Consider the following 14,543-nt stretch of genomic DNA (forward strand, 5'->3'; position numbering starts at 1 on the left):
AAGGACCTTTTTCCCCTTTCCTCATCAATGGAATACTCTAGCAGAGCATAATTGTATAGCACGGGATTGAATTTAGAGCTCAAATTCTCAGAATTTGTGATGTCTTTAACTTTTAAAGGCGTTATTTTGAATTTTTTTTACTTACCAAAGTAGTTTTATAGCATTAAAATATAACCTAATCTTAACTGTAAGTATAGTAACCTAGTTTGAATGTTTTTTAAGAATAGTAATATTGTTTTGGTTTTTTGATTATAAGGACTCCTATTTAATTAGGTGTCATGACTTCTGATTTAAAATTCTAAGAAACTTTTCCTCCTTTGTATTTTTAGAATGATGCATAGTGACTTACAGATTATTTGCTGGAGAATCTAAAGCAATCTTGATGCTGTGCTTTGCTTATGAGAATTTACTTGTGACAATAACTGAAAAACTCCATTCACTGACTTTTTTAAAAATGTGGCACTATTAAAACATGAGACTTACTAAAGCTGTTGGTTTGATTTTGATAATTTTTAAAAGTCAGTGTTGAAAGTGAATTTAATATTTATTATCTAGGTACAAAAAGCTTTCTATAGCTTTTAATTCTTTTTTCGATATATTAGTATGTAATCAACTCTGCCTCAGTATAAATAGGAACAGTGGATGACTGACTAGTTTATATAACTCAGCTGTCAAGGTAAAATCATATTCAATATAATTGAATATCAGTTGCTGTATGTAGTAAGTGCCCTGAAACAAGTTTCTCACTTATTTTTTCAACTTTTATTTGAAAATTTTAAGCATACACAAACTTTGAAAGAATAGTACAGTGGTCACCTGTATATTCATCTTGTATATGCAAAAATTACTAACTTTTTGCTGTTTGTTTTACATATTTGTGTATTTTTCCTTGACCATTTGAAATTAAGTTGCATTATGACATTTGACTTCCAAATACTTCAGTATATATCTTCTGAAAATTAAGGTGTTCTTTTTTATAGCCACAATACCATTATCATGTCTAAGAAAATCAGCAGTACTTTTTCCCTGGTTTTCTTTTTTTAAATTAATTTTCAAATTTTTGTACAATTTTTAAAGACTACTTTCCATGTATAATTACTACAAAATATTGGCTGTATTCCCTGTGTTGTACAATACATCCTTGAGCCTGTCTTACACCCAATAGATTGTACCTCCACCCCTATATCCACCCCACCACTCCAGCTGATAACCACTAGTTTGTTCTCTATGTCAGTCCAGCAGTAATTTCTTAATGCCATCTAGTATTCATTCTATAATCAATTATTCCAGTTGTCCCCAAAATGTATTTTGTGGATAGTCTTTCAAACTAAGATCTTATCAAGGCCTACATATTGTATTTTAGTTGTTTCAGAGATTGAATTCCACTAGAAATTTACTATAAATGTAATATGCTTTTTTTCCATTTTCTGTTATATGTGTGCTTATGTGGGTTGTTTTCATTAATAACACCTGCTATAGATACAGGTGAAGTAGAATCTGAGTGTCAGTAAGAGATGGAATTTACAAGTTGTTGATAGGAATTTAAAAGTTTTTTTTCTAATAATGACAGAATGGCTCTGAATTCTTTCTCATATTTTACTGGTGTGCTTAAGCCCAAACATATAAATACATATGTTATGTGATATTCTGTTTATTTTATGAAGAAAAGAAACTTGGTCTACTCAGGCTTTATTTGTTTTATTTGAAGTTGATGTGCCTGTTTTAATAAAAATGTTTCAGGAAAATTGATTTTCCTTTAGTATTTTGGAAACTGGTCATATTTTTAGAAGCATTAACCCAACTACAAAGATACGTTTATACCAAGGTTTGAAAGTACTCAGGTTGTAGATTTTTAATTTTATTTTATAAATGTACTTTTACTAACACTGCAAAATAGCAAGTAAGATGGTTTTCATGTAATTTTTGTTTCAAATGTGACTTGAAAGCTCTGTGTGTGTAAGTATGTGTGTGTCTTTTGTGATTTTAATTTTTTTATTTTTTTTGAGGCTGTGTGGCGTATTTGAAATATCGTTCATCTAGCTGGCAGGATATCTTGGTCCTAGTTCTGTCTTTACTGTTTTACAGTCATCTGACCTCAGGCATGTCTTTTAGTCTCTCTGGTTCTTACATCCTCATCTGTAAAATGGGGATAATACCAGTTTTGCTACCCCGACAAAGTTGTTTCTTATATTAAATAAAGACATATGAAAACAGCTTGTACACAATAGGATTCTATAAAATGTAAGGCAATAGGTTATTGTTACGTTAAGTATATAAATTACCTAATATTGTTCTTCAGATTTGGCAATGACTTTTTAAAAATATAGATTGTATTATCTCACCTTTAGTATCAAAGATGAGGAAATAAATTATACAGTGTTCAAAATAAGAATCTAACCAGTCATTTTCTTGGGTAAAATAAAGTATGTATTATGAGTGGTTTTATAAAATTAAGTATTTGTTCAATTAAAAAAAGCACATAATAGCAAAAATGTTATAACACACAGTTAAGGTATATATTTATAAGTTTTGTCCTTTTGAGTGATTCTATTTTCATAAATCTCAACATTGTGTTGATAAAGATTTTATTGATAAATGTTATTCAGAAGATAAATGTTTAAAAAGTTTATGACAGTCAAAATTTTGTGGTCTGAAAGCCGCTTCTTGGTGAAAGTTTAACCATGTTAAAAAGTGGTATAGAATATAAAAATCCCATTTAGGGTAAATCTCACTTAAATTCTTTGGAAAAACTGTAGCTAACTTAAACCTTGCTAGCGTTTGTATGGTAGTGTTGTAGCATCACAAAGTTAATTTGAATATTTGCTTTCTTCATTTTTCTTTCCTTGCAGCTTTTAGTGTGTGCCTAGATAAATATAACACAGGTGCAGTTTTAGATGTTTTAGATACATAATGTTATGCTTCAAGTTTTGTTGCTGTTTTCATACAAGTAACCTTGAAAGATCTTAGAATTCTGCACATTGTCTGATAGTTTTTCTATTTAAAATGGATTATGAGAAGGAATGAAAAGAAAGAACAAGTCCTTATCTATGAAGACATCTCAGTTAAATTTTTAAAGTGTTTGGCCCACAAAAATGCCACCACCATCTTCCTCATTTTAAAAGAGTATAAGAGCGCAGTGACCCATTATAGTTCATCAGTGGCATAATGCTCTAGGCATTGATTTTAGTTTATAAGTTTTCTACTTTGTTTTAAAATAATCTACTTTGAGGCCTAATATTTCCTTTAGGTATTTCCACAGGTCTTTGCTAGGCATTAAGCAGATCTTGCTGCAGATAAATTAAAGATCTGGCAACATGTGTATGTATATATATATTATGTACATAGATTTCTCCTCTCCAAATACTTTATAGAAGCCACTGATGTTTTATTTGTTGTCATAAAACTATATAAAAAGTTAACATGTTTTTTCCTGTATGTGTCCTTAGGAACTAAGCTCTTAATCTCAAATACAGAAAGATGACATTCATTTTCTACCTCTCTAGCTTCTTTACTGTATTAAATTTGTATCACATTTTTTTAATCTTTTTAAAACAGAGATGTGCTCCTGCATCTATTCGCCTCATGGACAACCAGCAATTTCAGTTTGGTAAGTAAGAAATGGTACTTTAAAAATCTGCTCACTAAGCCACAAAAACTTATGAAACACCAGTTATGTGCCAGGAAGAGTACTGAGTACAGAGATAGAAAGATAAATGTCATAGCTCCTGTCCTTCAGGAAGTTCTCAGTCTAATGAGGACAGACAGTTGTATAAATGCATGAGTGCAGGAGTGTTAGAGGTGATGTGAAAGAAGACTGCACTGGATACCCTGGTGCAGATGAAGGAGGGGTTGATCCTACTTGATTTTGCTTGAGATTGAGGCAGAGCGTGGGGAAAGGCTTCTTGAAGGAGTGATGCTTAGACAAAATCTTAAAAGGTGAATAGAAGTTTGCCTGAGACAGTCTCTTCTTTCCTACCAAATTTTTGTTCGCTTATTGGCAAAAAATATGAAATTGTAAAACCTTAATGGTGTGTTTGAACTTCTTCAGATAGTTCTGTGTGGCTCAAATAGACTGTAGGGTGAAAGTGGTTACAAGAGATAAAGCTGGATGGGTGGACTAGGGCTTTGCAGGATAAATTTGGGTTTTATCTTGTCAGAAGAGGGATATCTTTGTAGAGGGAATACAATAAATCAGCTTTATAGAAAGAAAGCATTCTGCTAGCATTATGCAGGATGGATTAGGATGGTGCAAGCATGAAGGAGGAGTTGAAATGGTTAAAAATACTGGGGGCTTTGTTCAAGGCAGCAGCAGTGGAGATAGAAAGTAAAGAATAGATATTCCAAAGAACAGTTTGTCAACTGGATGTGGAAGGTTAAATAAAGGGAAGAGTTTAGGGCAACTCCTGATGTCTGATTGATTGACTGGTGGATTGAATAACAGTCTAGAAGAAGAGATGATTTTGGGGAAAAGACATTACAAATGGGTTGTGTTTAAGTTGACCATGGAATATTCAGGTGGAGAATTCAGTAACAGTTAACCATGTTTCTTTTTCTTCCTATTTTGCTTCAAGTATTAAACTTTCTGACACGATTTATCATCTTATCAATTCTAGTTTTATTGCTTCTGAATTTTTCCATATGCTGAAATTTAGTTTGGAATTTAAGTTTATAGACATTAAGTACCCTCAAAATAGTCCCAGAATGATTGCTCAATAATAAATACTAAAGGCCAAGTTAGGCAGGCTCTTCTTTGGTGTATGAGTAGCTTAGATTTTAATTTAGGGAAGAATGATTATCATAATTACATAGAAATTGAACTAAGGAACTCAGGTTGATAACATAACATATCATAACATATCAAGGGTTCGTTTTAAAATTAGATTCTTCTAAGTCACAGCTTTTATTTCTTTAAGTAAATTACTTTCAAAATACTATACTACTGATAAAAGTTTAAGATAAATGTGTCCTATAAATGATGAAATAGTTAAATCAAATGAAAATCAAGACTCCTTTGTATTTTGGCCTGCATTCAGAGATCTAGGTTTGAAGAGAGCCATGTATCTATCTGATTAATAAGACTGTGTTATCCATTTATATGCTATAATGATAGTAAACTATGTTGGACATAGACACCTATGTAAAACTAATTATGATATGGCCAGATTTTATTTATAACTGGGATCTATAACAATTTAAACGTAGGTTCAAAGAAAGATCCTTTTGGTTATCTGTCATCCCTGTTCCACATTCTCATTACTGTACCTAGGAACATGCTCTAATGTTGGTTCTACTCTCACTAGTCTTTAGTGTGTCTCCTCTCCTGCCCTTTACTTGTCCACCAGAGTGATCCTTTAGCAGTACAGATCTGATCATGCTTCTTGGCAGTCTGTAACCTTTTTGATTTCTCAGTATTCATTGAAGCTTTCCCACCTACATATCCTGCCATGACTTCATGATCAACCAACTAAATAACTTTTAGCACAGCAACGGGTGTCTGGGACCTTGTACCAACTGTATGGCTGATTGGTCAATGTTTGTACCGTATTGGTTGTTAACAAAGCACAAGCCTTATTATTAGTTGTTAATATTTTTATTATCACCCCTCTCCTTGACACAACTCAATATATTATATTGAAATGATACATTTTCAGTATATTGAAATGATATATATCATTGAGTACATTGAAACGATCTACATATTTTCCCTGTGAACTAATGTTTGTCAAATTTGGGAGATGTTTCTTATTCATTTTTATGTGTCCTGCACCTGTCACATAACAGACACTTACATGTTAATTGACTTAATAATCAAATTAGCAAAAGAGGGTAAACAAATCTTGAATAGCATATAGGGTAGTGCTAAGCACATTATCAGTAGCACACAACCATCCCTCAAGGTTGTATTTCCAATTTATAAACAATTCAAAGGCTAAATACTTTGGCCAAAGTTCACAAGTTATATGTGGAGCTGGGGTTGAACCCAAATCTGTCTGACCCCAAAACCCAACTTTTTCCAGTGCTTTGGAGCACTTCCTTGAAACATAAGGATTTATGGAATCCTTTAAAATTATTTAATTAACACTGTAACAATAACAAAATTCGCTAATCAAACTGTCTAGCTAGTAAATTTAGGAACTAGTTCCTTTGTTTTCTATATAAAATAAAACACAATAGCTGGAATATGTTTAGAATGTAATTAGTTCGGTAGGCAACATTAATTTAAGAATAAGTAAAAGATAATAATATCCTCTTAATTAATACTAATACCTGACCCACTTAAAAGTTAGTATCACTTTTGCAATAATTATGCTTGAAGCATATTCCATCAGGGTATCATGTCACTCAGTATTAGGGATATATGTGACTAACTCACAATAGTGTTAATAGAAGTTGTGCATTTAAATTTCAGTGTGATAAGATGAACATACACCCTTAAGGATTATTCCATATTGGAGTAGTAATATTTGGAATCTTCATACATTGTGTAAAAATATGTGGACCAGAAGTCTTTTATGAGGATCAGATACACACACTCACACATTTATGTTTATATATTTGTTTCCAGTTGCTGTTAAAGTAGGCTGAATTCCATTTGGGACAGCGAGTGAATATTTTGATGATGTGTTACCTTTAACTTTATACATGCTAGAAATGGTATCTTTTAAAAACACTGGTTATGCTAGAGAACATTTCTGACAGGTTACCATGAAAGAAAAAAAAAATCCCAAACAAACCTCTTGTGATCCAGGATCTCAAAAAGATTGCTAGGTTCATGTCTATGTCATCTGCTCTTTATTTTTTGTTTGTTTGTTTTTTGCTTTGTTTGGTTATAGCATGGTTACCTAACTTAGCTTCTGGTTAAGATTTATTTGGTTACTTGGTCTTTTATGTAATATAGTTTCTTATTATAATCTGTAAGAATGTAATAAATATTACAGATTCAGGTTCTCACTTTAAAAAAACAGATGAATGGAAAAAAAGACTGCAAGTGATTTTTCCTCCAGAAATCTCTCTCTCAACCCCCTCTTTTTTCCTTCTAAAAAGCTAGTTTGCACCTATTTTAAAAGAAGGGATCTACACTTTGAAAATAAACAAAATCCCAAAACCTTAAAACCTTTTTTAAAAATAAATGTTTTATTTGGAGATAATTTTAGATTTACTAGAGGCTTTAAAAGTCTTTATAAAAATTCTATATAAATGGTGTGCCAAATTTTTCTGAATTGGGCTCACAGTACTAGGCCAGATGCTTGACTCTTAAATGTTATAGTCATGGGAGTTAAGAAGTTGCTACTCTGAAAACAATGAGAAAACAGTAAAAGACTTTTACTCAATTAAGCTTAATCCGCAGGCAACGATGTTAATTTAACAGACTCTGAGACACCATTTATGTTTTTTTGGCAATTTTAACTCTCTGGGTATAATTAAGGAAGCAATTACTAGTTTTATGCCAACAATTCTGGATGAATTAAGAATTAATTAAGAAACAGTCTTAAACTTGGCATTGACTCCATATTTGGTTATAGTTCTGAATGGTTTCTGCATAATTAAAAAAAATAAAAGTAGAACTAGCCACCATTGGGTGTTCCTAATGAAATAAAAATTAATGAAGTGATTTTACTATGTATAAACTGTACCATTGAAAGATAACCTAAACTGTGTGTAGTAGTAATTACATATAGTAATTTGAGTTTAAAAAAAAACCCAAGAAGGAGTTTGGTAAACAAAAAGTTGTTTGTGACTTTTTAAAAGATGTAGATCTTAATACCAAAATGTTATATGTGTAACATAGGAGATTTTAAAAACTAAAGTCATGGAAATGTTCACTTTCTTTTAGGATACTAAATTAAAGTAGCCTCTTGCTCTTATGAAAAACATAGATAAATTAGTTTGCTATTAACTTAAAATATGAACTTTTTTTCTTCTTAGGTCATGCTCTCAAACCTCAGGTTTCCTCTATTTTTACATCATTTTTGGATGGATTAAAAAAGTTTTATATTACAAAGGTAAGAATTTTTTTTAATGCTTAGGATATTAATTTTGTTTTCTGACTTCTCTTCCTCACACACACCTATGTTCTTCCACGTTGCTGTGTACATTTAATAATTGTTTTTTTTATGTTGGAGTAAATATTGAATCAAGTAAATCAATTATGCATTCAATTTCAGAAAATATAAAAGCTTTCCCGGATTTGAAGTTCCTAAAAATAACACTTCATTGAACAGTTTTAGCATATAACATTTTTTATAGTTTGAATTTTTTCCTTCATAGTAGATATCTAGAAGTGGAATAAAAGTATTCGTTTTTTTAAAACTTTTGACACATGACAATGCATATGTGCCATTTTTGGATTGCATCCTTGCTATTACATATGGGATTTTTTGTTTTGTTTTAAATTTAGTAAATCCAGGGGGGAAATAGTATTTTATTTTAGTTGAAATTTCTTGAAACTCTAATGAGACTGACCATTTCCCTGTATTTCCTAGATGTGATTTTTTGTGAATTAGTTGAATGTGGTTATTTTGCTAGGGGTAGCAACGTCAAACAAACAACTTCTGTTTGTTCTTTTTGGGGGGTGCGGGGGGAATGGTTTAATGCCTTGCTGTGTGCCTTTTGAAAAATGAAATTATTAGATGCCTTTTTCATAAATGTTGTAAATAATTTTTCCAGTCAGTTGACTCCTTTTTAATAAGGTTTCTTTCTTTTCTTTCTTTTTCTTTCGGTGTAAAAGTTTCTGATTTTTATATCTTTCCTTTGATTATTTAATTACTTTTAAGCTTAGAAAAGCCTATCTTCCTCCAGAACTATGATTAGGACCATTTTCTTCTCTCTCTCACTTATTTGTTAAAAAGGAATTTTAAAACTTTTTGTCTTTATTACTGTTTGACTTTATTTCAATTTTATGATGTGAGATAAAAAACTAAGTTAATCTTCACCTCTTGCTCTACTGATTGCTAACTAGTTGTGACAGCACCTTTAACTAACCTGTCCTTGCTTTTCATTTTTGTTTTTTGTTTCTTTTTGCTGTACGCGGGCCTCTCACTGTTGTGGCCTCTCCCGTTGCGGAGCACAGGCTCCAGATGCGCAGGCTCAGCGGCCACGGCTCACGGGCCCAGCTGCTCCGCAGCATGTGGGATCTTCCCAGATTCCCAGACTGGGGCACGAACCCAGGTCCCCTGCATCGGCAGGCGGACTCTCAACCACTGCGCCAACAGGGAAGCCCCTTGCTTTTCTTATATTGATTTGCCATGTCTAAGACATCTTCTCATATACTTATATAAGAAAAAGACATTTTTATGTAATAGCTTTTGTTCTTGAAAAGAGCTTTTGTTCTTGAAAAATTAAATGGATTTAATTGCTGTAGATCTAGTTCTCCCTCTTATTTTTTCAGAATTTTCCTTGTTATCACCATTATCTACATGTTCAGTATCCTGGAAAATTTTTAGAAACTCATCATTTTAGGAAGCTCATTGAGGTTTTTATTAAAATTGGAATAAACTATCATATTAATTTGGGCAAAAGTCGACCGATTTATAATACTTAGTTTATGCATTTGGGAACATACGTTTCTCTCATCTTTTTTTTAGACATGTTTTCCTAATGAAGTTATGTATTTCCTTTTAAGATTATTCTTAGATGTTTTATATTGTTTTATACATAAGGTCTCCTTTGAAAATATTACTTAATAAGAAGTTATTGGTGGTATGTATGTAAGGGTGCTGCTGGTTTTTACTCCCCCCCAACATCCTGCTACTTTATTATGTTCTATCATTTTGGTAGTTTTATTTGATTCTTTGGTACAGTTATAATTCTTACAAGTTAATTTGTTGTATTTCCATACCAATATGTCATTATAATTGATACCTTGGCATACTTTAAAATGAAGTGTTTTTCCTGAGTGCTGTTCTATTGTGATGACCTAAATAGGTACATTAAGCATTCTTTTTGATTGACACATAAAGTCCCAAAGCTCAGATTTTGAAGAGCTGGTATGTTTGAGCTCAGATCAGAAGAAAAAAAGAGCAAAATGTATTTTGATTTACTATTTTGTAGACGAAGACTTATCTGTAATAATAATATTCTTTTGTAGTTTAAAGGATTTGATCCAAATCAGCTAAGTGTCGCTACATTACTGTTTGAGGGGGACCGTGAGAAGGTTCTTCAACATGAAAAACAAGTGTATGACATTGCTTCAAAATTTGGGTATGGCTTTCAGTTCATAATGCCAAGAGAAAGTTAAGCTAAAATTCTGATATCTCCAAGCAGTTGTTAATGTACACTTTTCAGTATTAAATTTATGTTAATATATGGTAGTCAACTTGAAATAATATGTTGATTTACTTCTAAAGTTTGTAGAAGGCTAGACTGGTATGTTGCTCTTACTTGTCTAATCGTATACGTGACATAGTGAATCTTCTTATTGTATTTTTTCATTAATGGTAATTTTATATTATTTTCTATTTGTTGTGCTAAGTGAAATAGAAAAAAATTCATAGTCATGTTGCTATTTAGTGGTAATAGTATATGTATAAAACATGCTATAAGTATGTTTTTAAAAGGAAATTGTGTTTAATCAAAAGTATTTGATAAATTATCTATACTCCACTTCCTGTCACTTACTGTTTTGTGCTGGTATAAAGAAACTGAAAACATTTCACATCTGTAACCAACTGAATAATGATTGGGTGGTTTCTGTCTGTCCACTTGATGGATTATAAGATTGATCGATGAGAACTATAGTGAAAGCGCCATTTATCAGGACTACATGTTTTTCCTTTCCTTTTTAAGTACATAATAAACAGTTTTCTGAATACCAGTCTTTTTTTTTTTTTTAATTTCAGAGCTCAAAATATATCATACACATACATTATCCTTAATCTGAGTTCTTTGTAAATATTTACTTCTATTTCTTTTTTTCCCCTTTCTTGCTGTTCTTTATGAGAACAAATGAACGCTTAATTTGGAGCCATATGTCTTAGAATGCGCCACTTTTATGTGTTTTCCTCATATATAATGTTCAGCCCTTTGTTTTTAGGATTTTCTGAACTTAGTATTAAAGTGCAGTATTCTTAGAAAAAGATAATCTTGGGCCTAATTTTTACTTTACCTTTGTACTGTTTTTGAACATGGAAAAATAATCTCTCAGTTTTATTTTTACCCTATTCTGAAATTGGCAAGTGGAATTATAATTTTTTTAGTAAAAGGTGAAATTCAGTAATCTTTCACTTTTTCTTCTCCACAGTACCTTTTTGGGAATTATTGATGTTTTAGCTAAATTAGTTAAGAGTGCTGTAAGGTTTCATTTAATGAGCAGATGGGTTGGAAATCAGGTTATCTCTGAAATTTTTTGAAATGTTCATGTACATATTTTTTAGTTTCTAAGTTATGTGGAGTACATATATAATTTGTTTTAAAAACTTTTTAAACCCATCATACTAGTGAGAAACAAACACTAAAGGAGTTTTAAATGAAAACCTTTTACATCTAAATTAAATCTTTTGTATCTACTTAGCCTTAAATATTAGAGACTGAAGCTTTTAAAGTTATTTCATTATATATTTAAATGTTTATTTGGGATTTCAAAAATTTCCAGAGTCATTTGTAGGGAAATGGATGCTATAATATTTTAATCACTCTATGTAAGGTTAAATTTGCTTAATTTCATCTCACTACTCCCCACCCCCACCTCCAATACACACACACATACACACACTCAGAGATTGCACTTTGTGGGATCTATAGTTATAGTTCCAATTCAGAGTAGCCAGCAAATCATTACTAGTTAATAAGGTGCCGCATTTCCTGTTAGACTGGGATAGGATGATGACAAAAGACCTTTTTGTCCTAATGCACACATACTTTTTATAGGGCATGATCTGTCTCTTTTGGGGCCTCACCATTGATGCCTGCTATATACTAGATGCTTGATTAAATATTTATTGAAAGGATTTATGAAACTGAATACTTTATTTTTCCCTGACATCTTTTATGCTACTTTATTTATGCCTAATTACTGTGCCACCCTTGAAACGGTATATTTTAATCTTTAGGTATTTATTGGGACCATGTTGTCAGTTTTATTTAATTTGAGCCACCAACTATCAAGAACTGGCTTTTCATGTAATGCCAGTTTTGTTTTTCTCATGTAACACCAGCCATTTACAACTTGAAATAATAGTGAATCTTTCTTAAGGTGAATCCAGATCTCTTTGGATACTGATAACGAGGCCCCAGAACTATTGATTTAATTCCAGCAATTTGCTTAAACTAAACAACAAACTTGTATCAAATTCATCCATTAAAAATAGGTTATATTAAATGAGGTATGTCAGCAAGGGTAAAGCATTAAAAACTTAGACCCTGATTGGAGTGTCATTTTTTTTGCTATTATTATTTGCTACTTCTTAGTTATGTTTATAATTAATTTCTTAATATACTTTCATCTGGCACCCTTCTTTTAGATGCAAAAATCTGTGTTGAACAACCCTAGGCTATCACCAGGCAGGTGACTTAGGGCTCTTTTGATTTTTTGATACTTGGAAGTATATCTTCGCGTGGTTTTCCAGCAGTAGTCCCGGTTTTCCCCCAGTTCTCTCTAGGCACTAGTTCTTTGTTCTAACCACTGAAAGATTCAAGGATATTTTTCATAAGATGCTACCCTGCCAACCCTCATTCCTCAATCATTTCTCCTGCATAACTAGCTGGAGGAAAGCATCACTAAGTTTCTTTCTAATAAAGTTTTCATAAGTTAGTTTAGCTCATGTATTTTATTTTGAATTAGGGCATTGTCAATCTATTCTTTATTTTCTGTTCTTTTGTTTTATCCTGTTTCCACCACCTCACTGGCTTTATTTATTTATTTTAGAATTTATTATTTATTTATTGGCTGCGTTGGGTCTTTGTTGCTGTGCATGGGCTTTCTCTAGTTGCGGCGAGCGGGGGCTACTCTTTGTTGCGGTGCGCAGCCTTCTCATTGCGGTGGCTTCTCTTGTTGTGGAGCATGGGCTCTAGGCGCAGGGGCTTCAGTAGCTGTGGCTCGCGGGCTCTAGAGCACAGACTCAGTAGTTGTGGCGCATGGGCTTAGTTGCTCCACGGCATGTGGGATCTTCCTGGACCAGGGCTCGAACCCGTGTTCCCTGCATTGGCAGGCGGATTCTTAACCGCTGCACCACCAGGGAAGCCCACCTCATTGGCTTTAAATTGATTGTTTTTAATGAAGTACTCCCAACAGTTGAGAACATTTTTGTGAGTTATCTTAGCCATTTTTCCTTTTTGCCTTCCACACCCACGCAAACACTGTTAAATACCTTTGAACACATATGATCCAATAGAATATAATAGCCAAATGTTGAATAATCATACTTTGGTTGTTTATCTGTGGTTGCTAGTAATGTACTTTAACTTCTCTAAGAGCTAAGCGGAGTAAACATTACCTGTCACCAATCATGACAGATGCATTGACATTTACCATAGAACTTAAGGTAATATGCTATTGTTATTTTTAAAGGGTTATATTTAAAGTATTAATTTTAAAGTGCGTAAATTGTTTAATGTAATTCAACATGAGTGTGATTAGGTTCACCAGATGGTTCTTTTATATAACAAGATTATCTCTCATTCCTCTTTCAGTAGTCTTCCCAGTCCTTCCTCATGTAACAGCTTTAAGTTTAAGAACCTTGTTAATTAATATTTTAAGGAAGTAGGGGATGGATGTTGCTACTTTAACATAAGGCAGTTGAATTTAAGTATAGTTTTTTGGAGTGGCTGCAAAAGTGGCAAGTTAGAAGCATTTAATTTCTAAACCCTACTATTGTTTACATATTGTATCTTAAAGTAATTTTGGCTGGAAGACTAGATAGTTCTGAAAGCTAAAAAAAGAGAGGTTCCAAGAAGCTAAATTTGCAGGGAAACCTGTGATTCAGAAAAGCGAACCCAGAATGACTTTTATTCTTTTGGAGGATTTATGAATTTAGAATGGACATCCAGTTTCTTCCTGCTTTGAGTAAGAAAATGCATATTTCTGTGTGGTTTGTCACACTAGATTCCAAGTGGAACAGATCTTTTTTTTCCCCTTGGCCAGATATTAGAAAAGGGTCTAAAGAAAAATGGCTTGACCTGGGACTGCAGAGTCGGACTTTTTCTCATCCTGATATATCAGGATGCTATATCTTATATCAGTAGGCCTGATATAGGAGAGACAGGCCTACTAAATGTTCATACCTGTTACTTCTCACCAAGTACATACTCAGAATGCACCTGAGTATGATTCCCAGCAATGGTCTCTTGCACCCTTTCCTAGTCTTCATGCTCCTTTCCTTTCCTTCTGCCGGTAGGCCTAGCATGAACTGTGTCTTTCCTAGATCAGTAGGGTTTTTTCTCTCTTGGAGTTAGTGTCTGACTCAGATTCATATCTACCTGAGGTTTGGGTTCATCTATTTTCCTCCAAGCACCTGCCACAGCAATTTTCTGACTAGTTTACTTTTTGTTTTGGAACTTTATTTGACTCCCTACCTCAACGTAACATCCATACACATCTAACCCAGAAT

At 32.7% G+C, this 14,543-nt stretch overlaps 1 protein-coding gene and 1 long non-coding RNA gene across 3 annotated transcripts in view; one reads left to right on the forward strand and one right to left on the reverse strand.

The window, feature by feature from the left end:
* Positions 1-14,543, reverse strand: part of LOC117200508 (uncharacterized) — a 250,081-nt gene that overhangs the window by 185,853 nt on the left and 49,685 nt on the right. The gene's annotated exons all lie outside the window — the stretch shown is intronic.
* The window catches only part of AGPS (alkylglycerone phosphate synthase), a 238,069-nt gene that overhangs the window by 84,670 nt on the left and 138,856 nt on the right, over positions 1-14,543 (forward strand). For both annotated transcript variants that reach the window (XM_004267360.3, XM_049712035.1), the window contains exons 12-14: positions 3,556-3,607; positions 7,927-8,003; positions 10,088-10,200. In XM_004267360.3, coding sequence (XP_004267408.1) covers positions 3,556-3,607; positions 7,927-8,003; positions 10,088-10,200 — 242 coding nt within the window. The remainder of the gene's footprint in view (positions 1-3,555; positions 3,608-7,926; positions 8,004-10,087; positions 10,201-14,543) is intronic.

Source organism: Orcinus orca, chromosome 7 (genome assembly GCF_937001465.1).
Source record: "Orcinus orca chromosome 7, mOrcOrc1.1, whole genome shotgun sequence".
Lineage (NCBI taxonomy): Eukaryota > Metazoa > Chordata > Mammalia > Artiodactyla > Delphinidae > Orcinus > Orcinus orca.